The 27517-nt window shown below is 42.5% G+C and overlaps 1 protein-coding gene across 1 annotated transcript in view; it reads left to right on the top strand.

Annotated features, from left to right (window-relative positions):
* The window catches only part of DNER (delta/notch like EGF repeat containing), a 107594-nt gene that overhangs the window by 50206 nt on the left and 29871 nt on the right, over window positions 1–27517 (top strand). The window contains exons 2-7 of the mRNA XM_083739006.1: window positions 1034–1330; window positions 4163–4257; window positions 7454–7620; window positions 16441–16586; window positions 22553–22706; window positions 25425–25538. Coding sequence (XP_083595132.1) covers window positions 1034–1330; window positions 4163–4257; window positions 7454–7620; window positions 16441–16586; window positions 22553–22706; window positions 25425–25538 — 973 coding nt within the window. The remainder of the gene's footprint in view (window positions 1–1033; window positions 1331–4162; window positions 4258–7453; window positions 7621–16440; window positions 16587–22552; window positions 22707–25424; window positions 25539–27517) is intronic.

Here is a 27517-nt window from a genome sequence, read left to right as displayed (position 1 = left end):
GATGATAGAACGATTGAAAGAAGGGAAAGCTTTCACCTTTGATGTGAGTATGGAGAATGGATTAAGAGGGAGAGAGAGAGATTAGGATACATGTATGTGGATCCTACGCAATGGAAGAAAGTGGGGGAAGGTACCAAAATAAAGAAATAGGTGGGATGATGCAGAATGGTGCACTGAAAACACTTTCTTTGTTAATTGGTCCCAATGTGTTTTGAGAGCTCTTCCTTAGAGATATGGTGCCCTATATTCTAAATATTACTAGTGAAATTGCTATACTATTTAGAAAGGAGTACATAGATGAAGGGTTTTCTTGAAGTGTGTACTGGTGTTGATTCCACAAGAGGGATCAAGTGGCTTCATGACCTGTAAAAACATAGATGAATCAGCTAAATGTACAAGCAACGTCTATTATCCTTTCAGCTCTAAAAACAGCTTTTATTTTATTTTTTAAAAAAATAGGTTTTTAAACCACAGCAGTGCTTTCCATAGAAACAAATACGAAATTTAGCAATTGTTTCATCAGCACCAGTTTTGAAAATGAAATGCAACACAAGGCCATTATTTATTTATTGAATTTCACGCCAGGCAAGGCCGTAACTAGGGGCTGTGGAGGGTAGAGTATCAGTGACTGGGAAGAGTCATATCAGAAATATCACTGTGACCCTCAGTTAACTCAGCCAAGAGCGAAAGGGAAGGATACCTAGATGATTTTTCCTTTGGCTCATACAACCAGCACATTACATTTTTAGACATTGAAACCTTCCTAACAGTACATGATTCCACAGCATTCCTTTCTTAGGACTTTTCTACCTATCTTAGCCAAATCTTTGTTTGTTACTTTGCCTTATGGCACCCACTAGAATATGGCAATTGATTCACTGAAATGTGAACAAAGAACCATACGCAATCTCTAATGCAAAGCCTCTGAAGTCCTTTAGGCTACATAATGAGTATTAGTCAACTACCATTAGTGGTTGAACATGCAAAGCTGATGTTGTGGTATTAATTGATTCATTATATTGTTTCTCTTCAGTTTGTTTCAGATCCATGTGCCAGCAATCCCTGTCACCATGGCAACTGCAGCAGTAACGCTGGTGGATATCTCTGTGTTTGTAATGAAGGCTACGAAGGTACAAACTGTGAGCACTCGTTTTACAGTCCTCCCGTCTCTGGCTGGACAGAGTCAGAGGCACCAATCCAAAACAGGCCAGCATTGGCCACTGTTGAACCTGACATGGTCCTGCCGCGGTCGCAAGCAACAGTGACGCTGCCTACATGGGAACCAAAGGAAGGTCAGAAAGTTGTGGATCTGAAATGGAATGAAGTGGAGGTAAGACCTTTTATTTCAACAAAAAAACATGCCAAGTCCTTTCGGAAGTTGCCTATAAATGACTTTGCATATGGAAAGAGTCTGGAAAGTAGCATAGAAAGTATCTTCTAATTAATTCATTTTAATGACCAGGACACTACCAAACGAATGGTTGTTAAGTTATGTTTATATAAATTCCTTTGAATGTTTTGTTGCATTATATGAAGTGCAGAGTCTTGCCAGGCAAGTGATGGGTTAGGAGTCAAGCAGCTTAATGCTCACAATGCCATATGGGTGCAAAGAGAGCGACTGGGACCAAGGGAAAGAGAAAATGCCATTCTACAGAAAATGCACACAGCTCTGATAGTTATTCGTATTGTAATGGTAAAGAATTGTACCTGATTCAAGTCCAATATATATCCAAGATCATGTACCTGATTTGAGTCCAGTATGTATAGAAGTTTTTCAAAAAGCAAATTAAAGGAAACCCAATGAAATTATCCTACCCCATTCTTAAATCTCTCCCTTGGTTTAACCTAACCGTAGCACATAGAGCAGTGGCTCCCAATTAGCTAAGTACTGCCCCCACCCCCATTTTTCAAAAGCTAAGCCACCTCCTACTTTTGAAAATGTGTTTTTGGGTGCCACAATCTGTACCATATTGCTTCTACACCTGCAATCTGATTGATCAGCTAGTTTTGTAAAATGGTTTTTTGAGTAGACGGGGACTTTGGTAATCTTTCATCATATGGTGCCCCAAGACAGGAGCGAGCCAGCAGTAAATCACACCAAGCAAGTTGGAGTTAGCTCTTTATTAGCAAGAATAGGTTCTGCACAGGAGTGTCAGACCTAATGAGCACAGCACCTCTGGCAGGTCTTGCCCGACATGAAGCAGTTGCTGAGACTGAAGGTCCTCACATCCCCACAGGGTCGCCTCCTCTCCAGGGTTTCCCCCAAGCATTCTGAGACGGTGCTTGTGTGAAGCTAACTTCTCCTCTGCCCTCTTTATGCCTCTACTGGTTCTGGGAGACAGGGGGAGGGGAGCTCATTGCATCAGGAGAGGGAGACACCCATGCCTCTTGGGCTCCCTCTTCTCCTGCTTCAGCTTCTGCCCCTGATTCTGGGCTTCTCTCTGCCACAAACATTCCCTCCACCCACTCACTAAGCCCAGTTACCTCTTCAGATTCCCGACACCTCCTTCCAGTCATAGAATCATAGATTGTAGAGTTGGAAGGGACCCTGAGGATGATCAAATCCAATCCCCTGCAATGCAGGAATATTCAGCTGTCCCATACGGGGATCGAACCTACAACCTTGGTGTTATTCACACCTTGCTCTAACCAGCTGAGCTATCCCTTCTCCCTTCTCTCCCTCTGACCTCTCATCATCATCCCACCACCAGTCCCCTGGCTCTGAGCCTTCTTTCCTTAGAGATTCCCCAGCTGGTTTCTCATGCCATCCTCTGTATCCAACCAGTCCATGACACCCTGTGCGAGGTCAAAATTTTGTGTCCCCAAATGGATCTTCTCAATTATGGATCTTCTCAATTTTGCACCCCTCTTGGCTCAGCACCCTGTGCGGGGGAACCATCTGCATGCCCTAAATACAGTGCTGTTCGGAGGAACAGACTTTTGCCTGAAAACCTGCCTTGCAATGAGATGCACTCATAGGTCATGGTTTTATTTCATTGGCAGGTTCTCTTGGCTCCATTTTTCCCCCTGGTAGAAAGCTTTCTGTCGCTGGGAAAATGATAACAGGCTTCTTTGTTGCTGGGATCAGGTGGCAGAGCATTGCTATCTGTGATTTGTTGAAACTCTATGCGATAGTAAGCATAGCTGAGAGATGCTATCAGCTGTTCCTGCTACAGTTCCTGAAATCCCATGAGCTTCTATTACCTGCTGTTAAAAGGACTGTGCTGCAATCTCTTTGGTATCTAGCGTATTACAATGTGAAAATCCATTTATGCTTTTCTAAAGGACTGACTGATACCTTATAAAGGCAAAGTTAAAGTTTAAAGGCAATCTGTTAAAGCACAGAACTTCAGACATTTTTTTAAGGTAATATTTCAGGTGAAAATAGTAGTTTCCTGTAAGTAATTAAAACCCGCAGCCTTGCTTCTCTCCCATATCTATCTAGACACACACACAGAGAGACAGAGAGAGAGAGAGAGAGAGAGAGAGAGAGAGAGAGAGAGAGATATGAATTATATTCACTCAGTTTCCATCACATCTATCTTGGCCTTTAGACCAGAGGTGGAGAGCTACTTTCAGTTAGGGCAGATGTAGAAGTGACCAGTCCTCCGCAGGCCACATTTACAATTGGGCGAGGTCAATCCTGTGACAGCATATGTCAGACATGGACTGACATGATTGGCATTTGGCAACAAATTTGAACTGCATCAAAGGCAAGTCACACCTGAAAGGGAAAAGTTGGGGTAGACCATGCTCCTGATTGTTCTTTTTCAGCCATATCTTCCATTCAGTGCTGTTTCCATTTGTTAATGAATGTGCACTGCATTGCCAAGGGACAAGTGGGAATGCACAGAAAGGTTTCTACTTGTTCCTTTGCAGCTGCAGGTTTATCTGTCCCATGTCTGTAGTCACACGGTATCAGGTGAGTGACTGGTGGGCATTGGCTGGCCAAATGGCCATGCTGGCCACATTGGGAAGGCTGGCAAACCTAATTAGGCTCATGGGGTGGAGGTTCTCCATCACTCCCTTAAACTGTAAGACTTTGTGCAATTTGTTTATGTTGGTGAATACCAATTTCAGTTTTTCGTTGTCTTGTTTTTACTGTTTAAATAGCATTGGGCATATGAAAAGTCCTGATAAATACTCTTTCCCCCCCTTCCAGATAATCCCTGATGTGGCTTGTGGCAATGCTAGCTCCAATAATTCTGGTGGGGGGCGCCTAATCTCTTTTGAAGTTCCACAGAATACATCTATAAAGTAAGAAATTGCTGCACCTTAGAATTATTATACAGATATTTTTAAAGCAATTTTCATTGTTGAACTCATTACTCTCAGGTGTTTTATCCAGGAGTGGTAACAAGTAGGGGTTTTTTTTTAAAACGGTTTGATAAGAACACTTGAATACCCTGCTTTATTTTTGAGGTGGGGAATGAGCAAGTGTTCTACTGCTATCACTACTGCAAGATAAGAATATGTTGGAGGTAACAAGAAAATTCACAGAAATTTAGGGAGCAAGCTTCGTGGTATCTCTGATGTAACTGGTAATTGAAGACTCCTTGCTCACCCCCAGATTAAATTGCTCCAATTAAATACCCAAAATAATTGTTGCTACTCCCTTGTCCCTGCTACCTCCCCTCTTGCTGAAGTCAGAAGATTCTCACTTCCGGTGAAGAGGATGGTGGTAACAGAAAGTAGATGGCTCTCTTCCAGACAGAAAAGAGCCAGTGTGGTGTAGTGGTTAGAGCATTGGACTAGAACCTTTGAGACCAGGGTTCAAATTGCCACTTGGCCATGAAGCTTACTGGATGACCTTGAGCTAGTCAGTGCCTCTCAGCCTAACCTACCTCACAGGGTTTATTTTGAGGATTAGAGGAGGAGGAGGAGAACCACGAGCTCCTTAGGAAAAAAAAGTGGGAGTTAAACACAGTGAATGAATGGATGTCTTTGTGGAGCCCCTTCTCATCTGCAAATTACATGTTCCACTTCTTTAAGAGGAAAGGAGGTGAGCAGGTTACAGAAGGCATCATTTCTAGCTAGGGGTTATGGGATTTGTAGTCAACCAAAAAGGGAAAAGAAGAGGGGATCAAGTCCCATGATACCCAGCAGTACTGTGCATGGAGAACTCTGCCATCTGTCCCCCCTTTCCCAATGTAAGGGGTTTTTGTTTGTTTGTTTTGGTTTGGGAAGGGGGAAAAGGTGATGGAGGCAAGGTGCATTGTTAGAATTTGCTTGAAGTGGCTGGATCCTACTTGAATTAAGTCCTGCCAATTTGAGCAGGTGGGTTTCACCTTTTGTAGATTCTGCTTCTTGAGTACTTGTCCCACCTCTTAATTCTAACTGTGTTTGCAACAGAACCTTTCAAAATACTCACTGATGCACTCATTGTTGTGGAAAAAGTAGAGGAGGAAGGTGAAGTGAAAGAGACAGAGACCCATTGAAACTGAGGGGAATGATTTGATCAAGAATGTCTACAAAGCCCACTTGGCGTAAAAAGGCCGATGGGTGATGAAAGAAATATCAGTTTGGAGAGGGAAGAATGATGAAAAGCAAAAACATTCTTTTCACAAGTGAGAAATTTGACCTTAAAGAAACCTAACAACAATGCAGATGAAGAGCGATTGCTTTTTATAAAAAAAAAAGTAAACTCTAAATATTTGCATTCAAGCCAAAACAGTATGATTTAATTAAAGCTGTGTTCTTAATCTGCTGTGATTGAGTGACTGTGGATATTACTGTGGCATACTATTGCTACTCCGGAAAAGATGGGCCATTAATTTTTCTGCTCCTCAGAAAGTAATTAATTAATTATTAATTGACAACTAGGGACTTAAAAGGAAACATTTGTCAAATTTAGCCCTCTTTCCTTCCTCTCCGGCTCTCTTGCCTACAGTCCTCATACTTCCAAAGCTTCCTTAACTTATTCATTAATTTCCTAAAAATAGCACACGGTCCTTCTGTACTTAGCCTGATGTGACTTCTCCCAGATTCTACCCTTCTTTCTTCTTGGCGCGTGGAATTCATTGTAGCGCTAAGGAGATCTCTCTGTCGGTGCAAGCCTGGCTGCTTCCTCCTCTCCCTGAGTGCTGTTCCAGGGCTTCTTTTGACTCCCCCGATCCAATTTGGGGGCAGGGTGGGATAGGGAGGAAGGTGAAGCCCTGTTGCATTTTCAGGACTCAATATGTTAGCTGCCACATTGGTTGAAACCTGCCTCCCGACCTTTTCCTTCATCGTCCAGGCCTTTGCTGCCTCTTTCCCCTGAAGATTCTGAAGGCCAGAATACATGTTACATCATCCATGCTGCTTTTAAAGAGTGCACTTCAACTATTTTGAAGAAATAGCCGCAAGGCCTTAAACTGGAATGTGGTCCAGCAACAGTTGAGTTGCATGTTGAGTATCCACATTTTACTGTACACAGTACAGTGTGAGACTGTCTACACTGACTGGCAGTGGTTCTCCAGGGTTTCAGACAGGATTCTCTCCCAGCCCTTACCTGGAGATTCTGGGAACTGGACCTTGGAGATTCTGCATGCAGAACTGATGCTGTACCATTAAGCTGTGGTCCTTCCAGTGTAATCTGCCCCTGGAGGTTTGGTTTACTGCAGATAGCACCTTTTGGGGAAAGTAGAAGCTGCCTGAGGGCACTTTGCAGCTGGAAACTGATGCAGCTGGACCCCGATCCAGTTGAAGTGTGAATGATGGAACATGTAGTTTGGTACTAATTCTCAGATTATCTCCCATTGTCTCCCTCTTCTGTCAGCCTTTGCTTTGGCTCCTTATGCTGTTTGTTCATTCAGCTCCTTTACCTCTGTCTATTTACCAGTAGGACCTCACTCATTCGTTTGTTTATTACACATTTTTCTCAGCCTTCTTCAGAGGAGCTCAGGGCAGCTTAAAGCATCCAACCGCTTCCAACATCCAAGAACCCTGTGTGGTAGGTTAGGGTGAGAGACAGTGATGGGCCCAAAATTGCCCAATGAGCTTCCTGGATGAGTGGGGATATGAACCCTGTTTTCCTAGCTAGTCCAGCATTCTAACCACTCACTCACTCAGTTGAAATGGGCCTAATATTAGAGCTGGCCTAGTTAATTCCCTTCCATTGGCTGGAGCAGGAAGAAACATAAACAAAGGAATAAACTGGATGGTTCACCACCCTATGGGCAAGCAAAGCTTTGGAGGCAGCAGCGACTCCTCTGTAGATCTTTCTCCTGCCTCCAAGTAGGTTGATTGCTCTGTTAATGTTTGCTTTGGTTTTCATCCTGACCTCTTTCAGGACTCAAATGCTTGGGGAAATACATTACAAATACTTGTTGTATCAAGTTAGCCATCTTTTGATTCTGGATCATTATTGCCTTTTTATATTATTGAGTGATATACTGTAAGCTCAGACCTTTTTTTTTTTTTTTACTTCCAGGTGTTTTATTTAGTGTTTTGACTCTTATTCTCCTCTCTTTAGCATAAGACAAGATGCCACAGCTTCCCTTATCTTGTTATGGAAGGTCACAACAGAAAGATTCAAGCAGTGCTCCCTTATAGATGCCACAAGTGTCACTCTTCTGCAAGCAATGGGCGGACTTGTCCTGACAGAGGAAATGCTTGTGTTAGGAAACAACTATTTCATTGGTGAGTTTTGATAACACTGTAGATTTCATATCCCACCTTCTGATCTGCTCAGGATGGATTTCAATACAAATTAAAATAAGTACAGTGGTACCTCAGGTTACATACACTTCAGGTTACAGACTCCACTAACCCGGAAATAGTGCTTCAGGTTAAGAACTTTGCTTCAGGATGAGAACAGAAATTGTGCTCTGGCGGCGAGGCAGCAGCAAGAGGCCCCATTAGCTAAAGCGGTGCATCAGGTTAAGAACAGTTTCTGGTTAAGAACAGATCTCCGGAACAAATTAAGTACTTAACCTGAGGTACCACTGTATACACTAAAGCAATCAAAAAACAAAACCAGCACTAGCTGTCATCAAAAGGCTGTAGGCTGAATTCCTTGAGCGTCCCTTACAGACAAGGTGCATCATCTAAAGTTACAAATCCAAGTTATTTATGTTTTTGCCAGTTTAAGGTGCTTTTAAAAAAATCATGTTTTCCTTCTTAAATCCTTTCTCTCCCATATCAGTTTTTATTTCTGAAAGTGACATGGTCCAGAAACACATTGGTTTGTCCAGCTCTACTGCAGGTTATGAGGGTGGTCTTCTGCCTGACTCTTGGCCTGGGGGGTGCCGCCTTTGGAACCTGTGTACCTAATTTGCAGTGCCTGTGTACCTTGTACTCCAACAGATAAAGTGAACTCCTAAGAGGAAACTGTAGCTATTTCATCTGACTATCAAAAGTCATCATACCTGTAGTGTTAGCTATGAAGGTCATGGTTGCTTTGGTAGGCTGTGTTGTCGAAAATGAGTTCAGGTTATGGGTTCATACTATACCTTAATCTCAGCCTATTGTGGCTCCCTCTCTGTTCCTTTATCCTCCTTTGCATGCTGCAGTATGCAGTATGGAGTTATGCACACGTCAGCAAAGGGGGAAGAAGGCGGCTGCAGAAACTCTCATACGGCGGAGAACTAGAGCAACCTTTCAGCATAGGGGCTCATGGTATCTTTTAAAGTCCAGGAATAGCATAACCTTATTCAGGAACACAAGCCTCTGACCATATAAGAATGCAATTACTCTACAGTTTTGGATTGGATTCCCCACCTCATATCTCTGCCCTCCTCCAATAAACACACATAAAGATGGCAATGAATGAAAAAACATATATTTTTCCTTAGCACAAATGAGTTTTGAAAAGCATTTTGCAAGATTCTAACAGTAATTAGTTGATTGTGTAGGAACAGATTTTATTAGCTACTTTTAATCTTTCCCCTCATTGAAATGAGGAAGATGCAAGAGATTAATGCAGTTTTTTCTTTGATCATTGGCCTACATCATCTACTTTCTGATCTATTGCTGCAAAATTTAACCTTTTCAGTCTGATAACTCTTTTGCAAGGTCTTCCAAATAATTCTTGTGTGCCAAACACAAAGCATTCAAGGAAGTAAATTATTTGCTTTAGTAGTGCCTCTTGGTATCTAATTAACTAAATTAGCAATTGCTTAAAGATGCTCAAACACCACTGCAAGAAATTCAACAGGCGTCTGCGCCAAGATGGTAATTAGCCAATCAAGTGATTCAGTGCACAAATAGTATCTGTGTAGGAAATAATGCACTGCATCTAGAAATTACCAGCAAGCATCTTCTGATCTAGTCAGGCAGCTTGAACACGTGCACATAACCCAGCTAGGCTACGTGTGAACTTCGGAAAAGAAGGAAGGAGACCACAAACATGAACAAGGTTATTATTAGTTTTAAGATTGAGCCCAACACATTTCAAATAAGTTCTTCCTCAGCGGTACTCAGTAACAACCTGGTGGCATCTGCACACTGTCGCAACTTAATTCCAGCTTTTTTTGCTTTTCCCCCTCCCTATGCAAAACTGACACCCGTTGCTTGATCTTGGAACTTTTTGTCAAATGAAGTATGTTTTGTACAACACCTGAATAGCCCCTTATCAGAAGATTAGGCTGTCAAAATCAATAATTATGACTATGCAGTGCTTCAAGTTTTAAAGATATGTATCTGGCTACACATGTCTTCAGATGAAGTACCGCATTTTTTGCTCTATAAGACTCACTTTTTCCCTCCTAAAAAGTAAGGGGAAATGTGTGTGTGTGTCTTATGGAGCAAGTGCAGGCTGCGCAACTATCCCAGAAGCCAGAACAGCAAGAGGGATTGCTGCTTTCACTGCGCAGCGATCCCTCTTGCTGTTCTGGCTTGTGAGATTCAGAATATTTTTTTTCTTGTTTTCCTCCTCTAAAAACTAGGTGCGTCTTGTGGTCTGGTGCGTCTTTTGGATTGAAAAATACGGGGGCTTGTTTCAGTTCAGTAAGTCATAGTAATACGTTGTCACAATCTGGTGGTGATCGGTGCACATAGTCCTAGCTAGATGGAAGATTGCAAACAGTTTTGCACTGGGTAAACTATGCGTCTCCAGAGCTATATGTGAATAGCTCTATAAGAGAAATAGGAATTGTGCTTAACGAGGGTTTGGGAGCAGCCACAACTCAATGGAAGAGTGCATTCTTGAATGCTGAAGGTCCTATATGAGATTTTTGGAATTTCAAGGTGTGGCTGGAAAAAACCCCTGTCTGAAATCCTGGCAAGCCACTGAGATGATACTTCAGAAATTGACCAATAGCTTGACTTGCTGAAAGCAAGACAGGCTGGGTCTGGTTATTTACTATTTGTAACAAATACTTACATACCTCTATTCATAAAAAACATTAAAGCAGTACACAATAACCATACATAAAACCATACAATAAAAAACATATGTTTAAAATCAGAGATCAGCTATTATAAAAGGATATGTTCTTAATTGCCATCATAAGCTTTGCAGCATAGGAAAGTTTTCAACAGGTGCTTAAAGGTTAAAATAGAAGATGCCCTCCTAACACCGAGGTCCACCTCCGAGGGCCTTCTGGTGGTTCCCTCACTGCGAGAAGTGAGGTTGCAGAGAACCAGTCAGAGGGCCTTCTCGGTAGTGGCACATACCCTGTGGAATGCCCTCCCATCAGATGTCAAGGAAACATCTGACTTTCAGAAGACATCTAAAGGCAGCCCTGTTTAGGGAAGTTTTTAATGTTTGAAGTTTTATTCTGTTTTTAGTGTTCTGTTGGAAGCTGCCCAGCCAGATCATCATCATCATTATCTCAATCTCAATTTGCAGACCAGGCTCAGTTTCTGGTTGCTAGTAAATGAGCCATGCCAACTTGGGGGATGAGCAATGGTTCTCCTGCAGATGACCTCAGTGATCAAGCTAGGATATAAAGGCTTAGGAGACCCTGAAGATACCCTGGACCTAAGTTGCTCAGGGCTTTGTGAATTAATACAAGGAGCTTGACTTTGACTTAGTAGTAAATGGGCAGACAGTGCAAATGTTTTAACAATAGTGCCACATGTTGTCAGCTGTGTGACTCCATCAGCAGTCTAACCACTCCATTCTGCATTAGCTGGAATGTCCAAACTAGGTCCCACATAGAGTGCATTGCAGTAATCCAGCCTTGAGGCTACCAATGCATGGACAACAGAGGTCAAGTTATCCCTGTCCAGAAACGACCATAGCTGTACTGATGACACCTTGTTCCAAAACTTCATTATCACTTGCACAGGCAGAAACTGCTGCTAAATTTTATTTTATTTTTGGAGTAGCAGCAAACATGATATATAAAATATTAGATGAGGTATGGGAGTTCCCAATATAGCTTGGGACTATCAAGTTGTAAAATCTCTTCCACTCTGGTTCTGTCTAAGGGAGGGTGGATATATTTCCTTCCCCATCCCTCCTCCTCAAAATCCGATAGACTCAATCACATATTATTTTATGGGACTTCAAGTGTGCAGCCAGCACATATAGTTGGATCAGGGCCTATGTATAGAGTTTTAGCAATGAGAATTATTTTGTAGGTCACGTTTAAGGTCCTTAGTAATGCAAAGAATCTCATACTAATAACTCATGAACATTCCCCCTGGCAATGGGCTCTAGGCTAGTTTTGTAATAATAATAATAATAATAATAATAATAATAATAATAATAATAAAAATTTATTTATATCCCGCCCTCCCCAGCCGAAGCCGGGCTCAGGGCGGCTAACAACAATCAACAATCAAACAATCAGATATTCACACATTCTAAAAATATTTCATTATAAAAATCAATTAAAATCAAATTAATGGCAACTAATTAAGCAAGATTCTATGCAGGTTGCCAGAGGAGGGAGTCAGGCTGCGCCCTGACCAAAGGCCTGGTGGAACAACTCTGTCTTGCAGGCCCTGCGGAAGGATGTCAGGTCCCGCAGGGCCCTAGTCTCTTGTGACAGAGCGTTCCACCAGATTGGAGCCGCAGCCGAGAAGGCCCTGGCTCTAGTTGAGGCCAGCCTAACCTCTCTGAGGCCTGGGACCTTGAGGATGTTATTATTTGCAGACCGTAGGTTTCTCTGTGGGGCATACCAGGAGAGGCGGTCCCGTAGGTACGAGGGTCCTAGGTCGTATAGGGCTTTAAAGGTTAAAACCAGCACCTTAAACCTGATCCTGTACTCCACCGGGAGCCAGTGCAGCTGGTATAGTACCGGATGAATGTGATCTCGCAGCGAAGACCCCATAAGGAGTCTCGCCGCGGCATTCTGCACCCGCTGGAGTTTCTGGGTCAGTCTTAAGGGCAGCCCCACGTAGAGCGAGTTACAATAATCCAGTCTGGAGGTGACCGTCGCATGGATCACAGTGGCTAGGTCAGGGCGAGAGAGATAAGGGGCCAACTGCTTAGCTTGGCGGAGATGAAAAAATGCCGCCTTTGTTATAGCTGTAATCTGCGCCTCCATAGAGAGGGAGGTATCGAAGATTACACCCAAACTCTTAACGGACGGTGCTGGCACTAATTGCACCCCCGCAAGAGATGGGAGTTGCCCCCTCAATCCCATATCGTCCCGCCCCAGCCAGAGGACCTCTGTCTTCGAAGGATTTAACTTCAACCGGCTCCCACGTAACCATCCAGCCACAGCTTCCAGACATCTCGCCAGTGTATCGGGGGCCGAGTCAGGATGGCCATCCATCAACAGATAGAGTTGGGTGTCATCGGCATACTGATGGCAACCCAGCCCAAAACTCCGGACAAGCTGGGCGAGGGGGCGCATAAAGATGTTAAAAAGCATCGGGGAGAGAATCGCACCCTGAGGCACTCCGCACACCAAGGAGTGGCGCGATGACAATTCCCCCCCGAGCGCCACCCTCTGTCCCCGACCAGAGAGAAACGAGCGCAGCCATTGAAGGACTGTGCCCTGAATCCCCACGTCGGCAAGGCGGTGGTCCAGGAGTTCGTGATCGACCATGTCGAAGGCTGCTGACAGATCTAGAAGAATCAGCAGCCCCGACCCGCCTCGATCCAGCTGTCTACGGAGATCATCTGTTAGGGCGACCAGAGCCGTCTCGGTCCTATGACCAGCGCGGAAGCCGGACTGGAATGGATCCAGAGCAGATGTTTCATCCAGAAACCTACCAAGCTGTTCAGCAACCGCTCTCTCAATCACCTTACCCAGGAATGGAAGATTCGAGACCGGGCGGTAATTGGATAGATCTAAGGGATCTAATGATGTTTTCTTTAAGAGCGGACGCACCACTGCCTCCTTCAGTTCCCCTGGGAATATCCCAGTGCCAAGGGACAAATTGATGACATCCCCCAGGGGGGCCCACACCTCGTCTGGACACGCTCTAATCAGCCATGACGGGCACGGGTCAAGAGGACAGGTGGTGGGCTTTCCAGCTCGGAGGAGTCTGTCCACATCGGCTGGAGATATCCGGTCAAAATGGTCCAATACTGGACCCGAGGACAGTCGAGGGGCCTCCAGTTCCTTTATTGTATCCAAATTGGCAGGGAGGTCATGGCGGAGCAACAGGACCTTCTCCGCAAAAAAGCTCGCAAATGCCTCACAGCTGTGTGTCAGATTGTTATTTAAATTTGGCTGTCCTTCGAGGGACGTTAAAGACCGAATTATACTAAATAATTGTGCCGGGCGAGAGCTAGCGGATGCAATGGAGGCCGAGAAGTAAGACTTCTTATCGGCCTTCACAGCCATCTCATAGGTTTTCATAAAAACCCTATAAGATGTTCTTGAGGCTCCGTCACGGGCACCCCGCCATACTCGCTCTAGCCGTCTGAGGTCCCGCTTCATTTTCTGAAGCTCCTCGGTAAACCAGGGAGCCCGGTTTCTGCGGGGTCGCAGAGGGCGCTTAGGTGCGATCTCATCGATGGCTGCCAGGAGCTGGGTATTCCAGCCCTCAACAAGCTCAGTCAATGAGTCGCCAGGGGGAGCAAGGTCCCGCAAGGCTTGACGGAATCTATCTGGGTCCATCAGCCTCTGCGGGCGAGCCCAAATCAGCTCGCCACCTAAGCAGGGTGGGGGTGGAAAGTCAATCCTGGCTTTCAGAGAGTAGTGATCAGACCATGGCACCTTCATCGAAGGAGACATGATCACATCTATACCGGCAGCAAAGATCCAATCCAGTGTGTGGCCTGCTTGATGTGTGGGGCCCGAAACAAACTGGGAGAGCCCTAGTGTCGCCATGGAAGACACCAGGTCCAGAGCCTGTGAGGAGGGAGCGGCATCAGCATGGAAGTTGAAGTCTCCCAATACCAATAGGTTAGGGAACTCCAAGGCCCAGCTGGCCACCGCCTCCAGCAGGCCTGACAGGATGGCTGCTGGTGCGCTAGGTGGCCGGTACACCAGCCAGACAGCCAAGCTCTCCTCGGAGCCCCACACTAGGCCAACACATTGAATGCCGGGGATCGATGGCGATGGTAGAGCCCTGAAAGAACAATCTTCCCAGATTAATAATGCCACCCCTCCCCCCCGGCCCACAGTCCGTAGTAAACGATCTTAGGATAAATGATAGAGGCAGATAAAAAAGAGAAAGTGTGCGAATGGCATTTATTTGTTGAATTCAACAGGGCATTAACTGCAAAGTTAATAAAGCAAATAGTTGCTTTATTAAGTGAGTCAGGCGCAGAAGTAAGCATGTCATGGAAAGTAAGATGTATTAGCTTCTTTTTTCAGTTAAATGAATTGCCATTGTGGGCAGCCTTCTATTCCCACTACACACACACACACACACACACGCAGATGCCATGGGAGTGAATCTGTATCATGACTTGTGATGTTCCCTTTGGGCATTGTGTTCTAAATTAAAAATTAAATGCTGCTGGGTTGCTGAGGACAGCCAAACTACCTCTTGAAATGGTGGCAAAGCTTCCTCATCCCCATTTAAAAACTGAGTGAGGGAGAGGGGAACTTTCAGCCATCTTATTTAGAAGGGCAGGTCCCTCCCATATTTCTTAGACTTCAACACACATACCCTGACACCAAATCATAAATTTAAGCAGCCATGCTGCACTTGGAAGCCTGCCTGCTCATTTATCCTTCTCCTTGTCCTAGGATATGGCTATATAGTGTGCTACTTATTCATTACAGGCACCACAGCAAATACAATATTCCAGTTATGGAGCAGAATATCCCAAGAAGTTGAAACATCTGAGAAAATATGGTCTCACTCATTAAAAATGGAGGTGCACACTTCCCATTAGAAAAGTTAAAGAATAATGTGGTTCAGGATTAGTTCTACTTACCTTACAAATATTATTTCTTTGGGACAAAAGCAACATTAGGATTAAATTTAGAAGGGAAGCTAGGATTCCCCCCTCCCCTCATTCAAATGCCTCAGGAGGGGGGGAAAGTCCAGCTTATATATTTTTCTGTCTCACACTTTTCCGTAATTGTGGTGATTTGCATAAAAATGGAACATTTGTTTCCTTAGAGCACTGGCTGTTAAGTTTGAGAGAAAACTAAACCTCATATGCATTTCGGCGGTATTCAGCACTGCCAAGACTTATGTTGCAAATAGGTTATAGCTTCAGGTGAGGAAAAACAGCGTGAGCAACAGAATTGCAAATTCCGCACTTGGTTTTCTTTAAATGTACACAGAAAGGGGAGAGAGCAAAGGAAACATATTCAGTATAAGCAGCATGATTGTTTTTCTCAGCATGGCTACTGACACCATGCCATCGTGGGCTTTTAAGAGTTGTGCTGCTGCAGCACAACTGATGTGCTCGAGTTCTAAACTGTTCCAAGTCACAGTGTAACACATTGCAAAATGTGTGTATTCTTGCTTCTAACGCATCTTGATTTCTGTTCGAGGGGCCATTCACCTCACACAGGGCAATCCACAGTTTCCCCCCTTCCCCCTGCCCCCCCCCGAAGACCAAGTGTGCCCAGTCTTCATTGGCCTGTTACTTTGTGTATATGAGAAATATTTATACTTCTGCAAACTTCTAGGGTTCCACCAAACATCCCTCTTGTTTGTCAGTGACCCTCTTTCTCGGTGTGTGTGTGCGCGTCATATTCCCTGGCATCCACCACCTCAGCTTGCTAATAGTGTGACTTCTAAGCACACATTTCACATTTGCTGGTATAAGAGAGCTTGGACCTAATCAACAGGGATCATAGGAAGATAGAAAACTGCTTTATACTGAGTCAGACTATCAGTTCATCTAGTGTTGTCTACACTGTGTGGCAGCAACTCTCCAAGGTTTCATATGCATGCACTGAGCTCTAGGGGGTACCATCTCAAAGCCCCGTAAAAGCAGCCATTGGAGGCCCCTGATTGTGTCATGGTGCAGGGAATTAACCCTTCCTCTGTACCTACACGACATTTTAAACACATGTCTTTCCCATGTCTGGTCTCCCTGGTCTAGTCACATGACAATGATTTGGCAAGTTATTATCATTTTAAAAAAGAAATAAAAATAAATCTCAATATTTTAATAATAATGTATTTGGTCTCTTTCCTTAGGTTTTGTGAACGATTCCGTCGCCAAATGCATTGTGGCTTTACGTTTGACTGTGATAGTAAAAGTCAGCACATGCTTGGCAGGAGAAAGCCCGTCAGATGACCTTCCGTGTTCAGGGAAAGGAAAATGTATCACAAGAGCGTCTGAGGTAAGAGGCATCATTATGCCTGCTGCATGGAGTGGGACAGAAGCTGGAGAGCGCTGAGGAAGGAAGGAAGGAAGGAAGATGGATCAGTATCCCACCTTGTCCATGAGAGGCTCATGGGGACTGATGGATGACCCACATTGGGCAGGTACTAGGCAACACGACTAAATGACTAAACAACAACAGCAACAACAACAACAAAGGCCACAGTAAGCGGCAACTAGCTGGTGGATGAGCTTCTAAAGGGCAGCTGGAGAACAGCTATTGGGAGAAAACTAGTAGCAGAATACAGGGTACCTCTTGGCAAGTTTATGGATAGTTCTGACCTCAGCCAGGACGAAACCGAGCCATTTATATAATTATCTAGGCTCCAGTGTCTGAAGTGAACTCGCTTTTACCCTTGGTGAGAAGTGACCTTTTAGAGAAGCTGTGCTCTGGGCTTAGGATCCTTCACAGCTTCCATTCACTGTGATTTCTTGGGAACTACTCATCTTCTGTGGCAAAAAGGACCAGGTCATTGGATGGACCTGTGTACTTGGGATGGTTCCTCAGAGGCTCTGGGTGCCTGCTATGGGGCACTGGTTTCAGGTATATTAGTGCCATTTAATTCCCAGGCTTCTGTTCCTGTTTGTGAAGCTGGTTTATTGCAGGTCTGGTGGTCCTCTAATATTGCATCTCCCAGTTCTGCATTTGGATCGCCTATGAGTATTTTCTTCTTTATTTTATTTTTCGGCAAGAGTTGTGCTAACTTTAAAAATAAAGAATGAGAAGAAGCCAGCAATTAAAGCCTTCCCTACACAGACAAGAACAGAAACTGAAGGATGTTGCAGCAGCTCTGCAAGTTGTTGGATGCCTTCAAGGCCTTCCACCACGAAGTCTGCCCTTAATATTGCTAATGGTTATGCTAATTGTGGATAGCGTAACCTCAGTAATGTGGAAACAACTATTTCATTCTAGGAAGCTAATTTTACAAGCTGGTGGTGAATGAATTGTCAGAAAATCAGTACAGAGGCAATCGTGCTGCTGTACTCATCACAAAATGTTTTATTAATTTTTCAGTTTTTGGAAGACACTTGAATATGCTCCGTGTTTTCCAGATAGTTTCATGTGTTATGTATGCTCCCTATTATTATGTTGTATTGTGTCAGGCCTGGTTCTGCTCCCAGACTTTGCACAGTTCCAAGCATTATACTTGGGATCTTAGGCTTAATCAAGTCAGATAAATGTTATGTGCTATCAGCCTTCCTTAGCACACTAGAAGGGGGGAAAGGTGCTGTTATTAGTGCTCCTGTCACATAGAATAGTTCAGCTAGGATTCCTGGCACAGCAGGAGATAGCAGACATTTGAGGTCTTTGCAGTGACCTTGCCACGAGGATTGAAATTGTTAGATATTCAGAGGTGGTTTAGCCTTTAGTGTCAACATTTATTAGTTACCGAAACTACAAATCTATGAAATCCCCAAGTATTTGGGTAGAGGGGAAAAACCTAGCAACACATTCCTCATATGGGATTTACAAGGACATCTGTCACTTTGGATTTGGAAACTGAAAATGGGTCTTATTCTTAGATGCCAAAGAGATTGAAGCTGCACTTCTGTGTTGGCTTGCTTGAGGACACACTGAATTCAGTAAGACTTGCTTATGAGTAAGCATGCATAGGATTGCACTGTGATTCCGAACAGCAACTAGTTAATTCTGTTGAAAGCTAAGTCAGGCTCCTCCTCCAAGCAGCTGAATATTCCATCAGGCTATAGGAGAGGAAAAGAGATGGGACCACAAGGTCTCTTCATAGTTGTTCCTATGACTTGCATAGACCCCACTCTTGCAAATATTCATGCTCAAATTCGTGCTACTGAAACCTCACTTTTGCCTGGGTTGTGTTTCTCCTGGGTCTTACACTTGACAACTAGTTACAAAGCCCTAGAGGAACAATAGCTCAACAAAACTGCTATTAGCAAAGAGCTCGCAATATTGGTACTTGGAAATGTCATGTCATTCTTTCTGCCATCAAGATATAACCAGTCTCCAGTCTCCTTTAAAGTACTTTTTGAGCTAGCTTATAAAGAGGCTTGTTTAAGATGATCAGTTTTATAAGTGCCATCAAAGTACTGCTAGGTTAGCCACCCAATTGTAAGTTCACGTAGAGCTTAGATTGAATGTTAGTTTTGCCCAGGCTATTGTTTCCTCCCCCCCCCCCAATTTTATTTTATTATTGTATTTTTTGGTCTGCTAGTTGCAGGGCAGAACTTTAAGCCAATAAAACTTGACGCAAACAGTGCAATTTAATCAGTGGGCTCGTGGGAAGTGCAGGCTTAATTAGGTGTGAGATCTTTTGCCACTGTTTTTTTTCCACCTGGGGTGAGAGATGTCCAGAAATGGTAATTTTCCTACGTATTACAGCAGTTGGCTGCCCAAACAGTATGCTTAATGTGAATCATCCATAGTGTTGGGTTCCTTCTTTCTCTGATTTTTTCACAACCCCTTCTCAAATGCTAAGCATGTTCCTAAAAAAGAAAACCCAAAAGGCATTTTGCCATAAACAAGCATTGGTGGCAGTGGCTGGTGCTTCCGCTGCCAGAACAACGATCATTTCTGGGATCATGATCTTTATAATTTTGGTTCAAAGGTATCAGAGTGCACAGTAACCTCTAAGCTCTAAGCTCTGTTTACCATTCCATAAACAACTGTGGTATTCTGTAATGCTGGAATAGTCAATAAAAGAATTGCTGGACTGCCTGTGATAAAACATTGCAAAATGTTAAAAAGGCAAAAAAAAATAAAAAAAAAATCCACGCCTATCCTTATACAGTTTTGTTTATTTCCTAAATTTATTTATCATTTAATACTAAGTCTCTAAGTGGCTTCCAAAATAACGATCAAAACCTCTTTACTAGTCACATATTGACTCACAATATACTACACTCACCGCACTAACACCATGCCCACACTCAAATTCTGTTGTGGATCTATACAAATCGTGTAGTAGCTCCTCCTCCTCCAATACCACTCATTCCAATCTAGTCCCACATCTAACACACATCTGCCAATACACCCAAATACATCATTCACCTAGCCACTCTAGTATCTTCCTCTCAGTCACCAATCTATTATCGTTGATCACTTCTTCCACGGTACGAAAAATGCAACGCAATGTTTTTGTTATCTGCTCCTCGGGTGCAGCAGTGTCATATATACATTTAGTAATGTTATCTTGTGGTTTACAGTTTGCAATGTGTTGCCTGGATGGCCTTGCAAGGCTGAAGGAGATAAATATATGCAGCATTATTTTATTTATTTATTTTTCAGATTGATAAACCACTTCACTGCCGGAAGCTATCAAAGCAATGTACATTAAGATAACAAGAGATAAGAGTTAAATTACAAAAGATGCAGACTCTTAAAAACAATTTAAACCATATTTGCAAATGTGCAATTAATATTCCATGAAATGATTGGCTCACACTTCAGAGAAAGCCTTAGACAAAAATTGACTTCAGTAGTTATCTAAATATCAATATACTAGGTGTCTGCCTAATTTTGTAACTGATTCCATGAAACTGGAGAGGCAACTCTAAAATTTCAGTTTCTAGTGGCGGTGGGTTGTGGAACCTACATGAGCCCCACTTTGAAGTAGGCCTACTCAAGAGTGGGGAAGACTTCCTTTCCCTTGAATTTGGGCCTGCTAAATTTGAGGGAAGCTCATATTGTTGAGCCTCCCCTTTTTGAATATTTACACCATGCCTGCTAAAGGAAACATGAAAGGAGTAAGTAAATAGCTTTATAAATATTCAGTTATTTGTAAGCAGCTGTTCAGGTTGCCTTTAACAAAGGATTATGACAATCGGTAGTTTTCTTAATTCTTTGCTCTTCAAATAAATGAGTATATGTCACCATAAATGTTAACTCTGTGATGGGAGGAAGATGACAGCTGCTTAGCTAATAACTACTAATGGTACCTAATCATCTCTGCATAATAAGTTGTCTAAGTCCCAGTGCTATTACCTGTCTGAAATATTTCTCTGGAAGTGTTGAGACATGCTTCATTGTCAATATTTTCTTAAGAATAAATTGTTCTTTCCATTTCTTTGTAAATTCTTAGAATGCATCATCTTTTGACAGGAGCACCGCCCTTTTTGTACATGTTGAATTGTCAAGCTAGTTTTGTTTCTTACCTTCTTTGTAGTTCTCTAATTTATATTTTACATCCTTATATCCTTAGCTTTAATTGGAACGAGTTCATATGCTATATTGGTACAGTAAAATAGGAAGCCTCTTTGAGATGTTGCATAAGAAGCAAATACTACTACTACTACTACTACTACTAATACTAATACTAATACTAATACTACTACTACTGATGATGATGATGATATAGCAGTGCTATATTATCATGTCTACTCAAAAATAAGTCTGACTCAGCTCAGCGGGACTTATTCCACATCATTGGGTTTAGGATTTACAGCCTAAGTCGATAAGGCCATGGGTTTTCTCTGTTTAGTTGGTTGCTTGTTAGCAGAAATCTGAAGAAATTATAGGTAGCATAGCCAATATGATGCCCTCCAGGTATTGTTGGACTTCAGCTCCCATCAGTCCTACTTTGCACTGACATGTTTTTTCTGTGGTACAGCAGGAGCAGGGGATAAGTGCTGCAGGAACTATTGAGCAGTGTGCTCTAGCACATTCCCACCAAACTATGGTTTGTTTCAAACTATGGTTTGATGTGATGAGTGGATTGGGCTGCTGTGTTTTCCCCTTTAAATAGCCACATATTTTAATACAGGTTATGTCTTCTCAGAAACCTTTCCTCATTACCTAGCATTTCCCGTCAAGAATAGTTTAAAGACTGAAGGAGAAATGTCTCCTTGATTTGCATAATGACCATCTCAACGTTTTCTGTGAGGTAGCGCAACAGAAGGACAGTCCTTCTAATAAGGTGGGAAAGATGAGAATTAAATATTGGGAAAACGTGACTAGAACAGGAAAAGTAAAATAGTTTAATTTGAACTATTTTTTTGACAAATGTGTATGATAGTTTTAGACAGGACCAGGAAACTGCTTTGGAAAGGCAGATGCTTCTCATGAGAAATAATCTATATTTGCAAAATATAGGACACTCCTGTGATGTGAGTTGTTGCAAGCAAGGCTGGACATAACAAACACCTTATATTTAGCTTTTGGTTTATATAAATGCTTGATAAAGGCAAATGTACTGTGGAGATTTGTGTAACAGTTGCATAAAAAGCGCTGCAGTTTCTAGGACAACAAAATAACTGTTGTATAAGCTTCCTTCCCCCCATATTTCTAATAGTAGTGGAAATTATCAGCAAGGTACCAAAGAATAAATGCTGAATATCTAACATACTGGTTCCAAATACGCCGCTTACCAGAAGAGTATTTTAACAAGATTATTTTTGCTCTGCCTCTTTTGTATTTCTTCCACATCTCACAGGGCATCTCATAGCCAAGAGCTGATGTGTTATTCTTTTTTTGCCTATGCTTTGCACTGCATCTTGTAATATACAAAGAGAGTTTGCATAGGAAATATTTGTGCAGTTTCTTGGAAATAATCTCCACTGTACTCAGTGATATTGTATCAAGGAATCATCAGCTGCATGAATGTGAAATTCTGGCCAGATAATTAGATTTGATTTTTTAAAAAATGTGTTAATCCTATATTTCACTTTGAATTCTCTCCACTCTTTGTGCTTATGAAAAACAAAACTAAAGATGATCCTGAAAAAAAAAAGTTTAGTCTATGATAAAGCTTGCGTTAGGCTTAGTTGGCAGAAACCTTAAGTTCCATAGCAGTTTTTATTGCATAAGTACCTTTCATGTGTTATTTCCCCCCTATAGATCTTTTAAGTTTTCTTAATTGATCATTCTCTGTAACCTTGATCAAGATCTTGGTTTCAAAAGAAGCTTTGAGGTTTCATTTTTATAAAGTTCATTTTATAATCTGTTTGTTCTAGGAAACTTTTTTCTGTGACTGTGAAAGTCAGTATTTGGGTGGTCTCTGTGAAGAATTTGATGCGTGTCAAAGCAATCCATGTCAGAACAATGGAACCTGTGTGGACATCACAGAAAAGCATGATGGAAGCAATTTCACCTGTACTTGCCCTACTGGTATGTTTAACGTTGTGCTTGGAATTGTGTCCTTTTGCATAGTGCAGAGGTTTTTCAACCTTTTTGAGTCCACAGCTCCCTTAACCAACCACATTCTTTCCGTGGCACCCCTGTGGCTCAAGAGCCCAGTTATGTCACCCCTTGCCTGCAGAGCTGGCCGCCTCTCACCTTTTTCAAACACGCTCCCTTGTGGAGTGTTCCCTTAGCCCCCTCTCCTTGGGAGTCCTCTGGGCTGCTGCTGCTATCCCTGATCTCTGAGCTGCTCCCCTGCCCCAAAGAGCGGTGCTTTCCAGAGGCACCATTCATCTGTGGAGCTGCAATTAACAGCTGTGCAAGCCTTTGGGAGGCAGAGATGTGAGAGGGCATCAGAGGAGGTGGGCACCCCTGACCATGGCAGACTGGTTGAAAATCACTGGCATAGTGTCTTTAAGCTTTGCTTAAGGCCTGTATTTTTTGAGAATGAGAGTCAACTACATGTTGCCTTAAACATGCACTGTGCAACTCCGTATGGCTTTTTAACTTAAAAATAAGATCCCCTAATCAGGGCTCCCCTAATCAGGATTGTTGCATGTGTCTCTGGGGGGTGGGGTAGGGTGAGGTTTAATCCTGTCCACCCACATGGTTGCAAATAATAATATCACCCATCAAAATGCCAAATTTCAAAAGGAAAAGAAATGCCCTTATTGGTTCCAATAGAGCATTTTCTTCTTGGCATTTTGAGGGGGGAGGGTTTTTTTTTGTTTTTGTTTTACAAAGATTACAGTGAGAAGGTAACCTCTTCCCATGCTCTATGCTCCTAATCTATATCAGGCTCCTGAACCTCTTTCATATACAAGGAAGTAATTTCCTGGGGAAATTACTTACCTGGGCTTAGAACTTTATTACATCTGCTGCAAAGCCACAGTAGAAATCAGCAGGCATGGGTAGTGAAGTCATGCAGGATTGGTTAGACAGAAGAAGAGGTGACCTGTTCGATACATAGCTGTGGTAAAGATCTTCCCTCGCCCAAGACCAGCCTGTCTCTAATCCACTGCAACACCATAAATGAACGGCACTCCTCTTATCTCTCCCTTAGCCTTGTTGAGTGAAGGGACCACAATTTAAACATCATTAAATGTTGGAAGTGCAGAGCTACCTTTTGCATAAATGGCAGATATTTCATGTCCTGTAGGCTTGATATTTCTGTACTGCATTTTAATCCCCCACCTCCACTTTATAAATACAGACAAATAGTTTATATTAACATTTTGAACCTGAGTTAAACACTGGTGGTAGGAGGAAATTAACTCTCGATGCATGTATGTCTTAATCTGTTACATTTAATATAAATATGCAAATGCACCCAAGCATAGCCTTAACAAGAAAGATATGTAAATATAGTTAAGTAATGCTTTAAATTCTATTAACTGCAAAGTACATTTGAGGAGATAAATTAGTCTGTAATTGAACTTGAAGTAGAGTTCCTTGAATAAACTGTATAGTTAAGGTCACAAGTGAGTGAAATCTGTTCATTCAGTAGACATGAATATAGCTTGACCATAACAATATTTGAGAGAAAAATAAAAATGGAACACCTCCTCAGTCATTTCAAGGTTTTTTTTTTTTCATTTTTGCTTCAGAAGCCATTGTAAACAAATCCGGACTTTAGTTTGAAAGTATCTGGAAGTGATATTAGCATAATTCTCCTATGCTAGACTCGATATAGAAATTGGGGAGGCTGAACACGAGAGGCAAGTTTTTCCATGCCCAAACTTCCTCCACCATAAGGACAAAAGATGACCCTGCAGGATTAGATAAGTGGCCCACCTAGGCTAGCATCCTATTCTCACCGTGGTCAACCAGATGGCTGTGGGAAAAGAGCAAGCATATAAACACTCTTCCCTCCTGAGCACAGGAACACTCTTTCCATTAACTGGTATTAATGAGCATAGCCACCATGGCTAGTAGGCACTGATAGCCTTACCAAAAGCCAAGCCAGGGTTGTAAACCATGGTTTGAAGTTGGATTGGTTCCCTAATCCATAGTTAAGACAAGCAATTGCCAGTCCATGTCAGGTTTACTCCATTCACACATAAGTTAACGCCCCCCCCCCCGTGTGTTTATCCCTCTCTGAATTCAAATACAGTGGTACCTAAGGTTAAGTACTTAATTCATTCCGGAGGCCCATACTTAACCTGAAACTGTTCTTAACCAGAAGACCACTTTAGCTAATGGGGCCTCCTGCTGCTGCCGCGCCGCCGGAGCCCGATTTGTGTTCTCATCCTAAAACAAAATTCTTAACCTGAAGTACTATTTCTGGGTTAGCGGAGTCTGTGACCTGAAGCATATGTAACCTGAGGTACCACTGTATTTATTTTATCACCATATATATAAAAAATATGAATTTTACCTCAGTGTGCACATTTCGAAACGTTTTCCCTAAATGCATGTCTCCCCCCCCCCCCCCGTATTTTGTTATTTTTCCTTTGGCCCAGAACTGTATCACAAAATTAGGAGAGGTTCAAAATCTGAAGGATAATTACAGTCGTGTCCAATTATTAGTGTGTGAGGTATAAATCAGGTTGGCTTGTTTAAAAATGCAGACAGGATGAAATTTTCCGTCCCTAGCGAAGACCATCTGTAGACCTAACAATAAACTGCTTCCAGACCTAACAATAAACTGCTTCCAATTTCTCCTTGTCTCTGTGTTTCAAAACAAACCATTCCATCATGCTGAAGGATATACTGGAGTCCTGTGTCAGTCAGAAATTGACTACTGCAGTCAACAGCCATGTCAAAATGGAGGTACCTGCATTTCTAATGTTGGCGGATTCAGCTGCCAGTGTCCGGAAGGTAAGCAATAAATGTTGTCATCTTTAAGAAGGCTTGTGTTCTCTGTTGGGGTATTTATGTCTCTATAGTCCGGTTTACTGACTCCTTAGAGTAATTAGGGAAAACCTGAAGCAGCACTTGTCTAGAATTTAAAATCTTATGCTTAATGAATTTCACGGCATATCTTATCCAGCAAGTTGCAATTTATTATCATCAGTAAATACAGTATTTTTCAATGATATCCAATTGAATTTGATGCTGTGTGTTAGGAAAAGATGGGGAATGCAAGCAGGCTCATGAAGTATGTGGTTCCTAGGATCAGCGAATAGGCAGGATAATAGGACTGTGAATAACTCCACAGCCAATGAGTAACTGATCTCCTCTGGGATGGTCTTCCCTGGAAAAGTCTGTCTGGTTGGTGTAATATGTGTGTGCCCTGTACACGTGCTTGCTTGCTTATTTATTTATTATTCATTCATGCATTTTATTTTATTCTATTCTGTTAGATTTATTATCAACCTTTTATCATAAGATCCCAGGATGGGTTATAATGATGAAATACACAATTGTTTATTTTTTCATTAAATTTATATACAACCTTTCCTCCCAAACAAGCCCAGGGCAGCAAACAACAATAAAACAATAAAAACATCTTAGAATACAGATGCAGACTGGGAAAGTTCTCAACTTTCTCAGTTATAGAACAGTGGCAGCCATAAAACACACACACACACACACACACACATCTCCCTCCCCTCTACTGAATCAGACTAGGATAAAGTTCTCCACGTAAAAGTTTAATTGAAAGAAAAAGGTATTCTATATACACTGAAAAACAGCAGAGATGGTGACTGTTGAATATTGTCATGGGAGTGAATTTCAAAGGGCAGGTGCCACCATACTTCAATAATTTTGCCATTGAAAATTGCAGTTTGATTACCTTCAGCAGTGATTACAATTATGGCCATGTATCCAACTGAATATGATGCAGTGTGCTACAGAAACAAATAAATGCAGCAGACTCATGAAGCATATGTGTCCTGGGATCAAGAAATAGCCAAGTTAATAGGACCCTGACTAACTCTACAGCCAGCTGCTACACACCATTAGTAGTATCTCCAGACAACACAGATCTTCACTGACATGGTGTGCTATTTTGCCCTGCCTGGTTGGTGTGATGTGCATGCACACGCTTGCACTGGATACATGGACAGCCTACGGTCTCTGAGTTGAGTAGTTTGGGATTGCTGCCATGAAGTGAGTAACCTCATGGTTCATAGATGGCGGTGGGGTTGCTACATATGTGGGTTCGTCTATCAGTGTTGCTGTATTGGCTTCTGTTTCTATACAACAATTGTGGAGTTGACTGTGCCATTACAAGTGCAGGGGATTGTGATGTAAGCTTTGTCAATGTTAGCCTTTATGTAGCAGCTGTCTAGCAAAGCAGGGCCCTAGGATCACCCAGCAGATTTCATCTTCCTAAATTCATGCCAGAGATGTGTCAAATGGGAACATTGTGTGATGGCAGGAAGCATAATTTTTTTGTAGCTTGTTTCTGCCTGGAAATGCCTGTTGTGTAAGTTGATTTGCTCTCAGCTTTTATGGAAGCTTTCAATAATAAAGCCTTCGCATTAGTCATCGGTGCTAAAATGTTGATTCAGAATTTCACCCAAGGCTAAAGACATTGCTGTTTCCAGTCTGTTCCTTTTATCAAAGCACAGCATTATTTCTTGTATACCTGGGCTGTATTGTGGATCAAGACTTCTTTTCTCTTTTTATACCATATCCTGGCCTAACAATTAAAGTGTTCTTTAATAGCTTAACACTGGACTCTTATCTCTCGTTGGAGTAAAATGGGTGACCCACTTAATAGCTAGGCAGAGACCTATAAATTGACACAAGGTCAGCAGTTTATATCTGGCATTTTGAATTATTTTTGTGCCTCCTCTGCTTCCCCCAGTGAGTATATAAATAGTAACAGCACTTGGTGAGACAATCGG

Source organism: Podarcis gaigeae (assembly GCF_964106915.1).
Source record: "Podarcis gaigeae genome assembly, chromosome: 5".
NCBI lineage: Eukaryota > Metazoa > Chordata > Lepidosauria > Squamata > Lacertidae > Podarcis > Podarcis gaigeae.
This window is presented reverse-complemented; position numbering and strand designations above follow the sequence as displayed.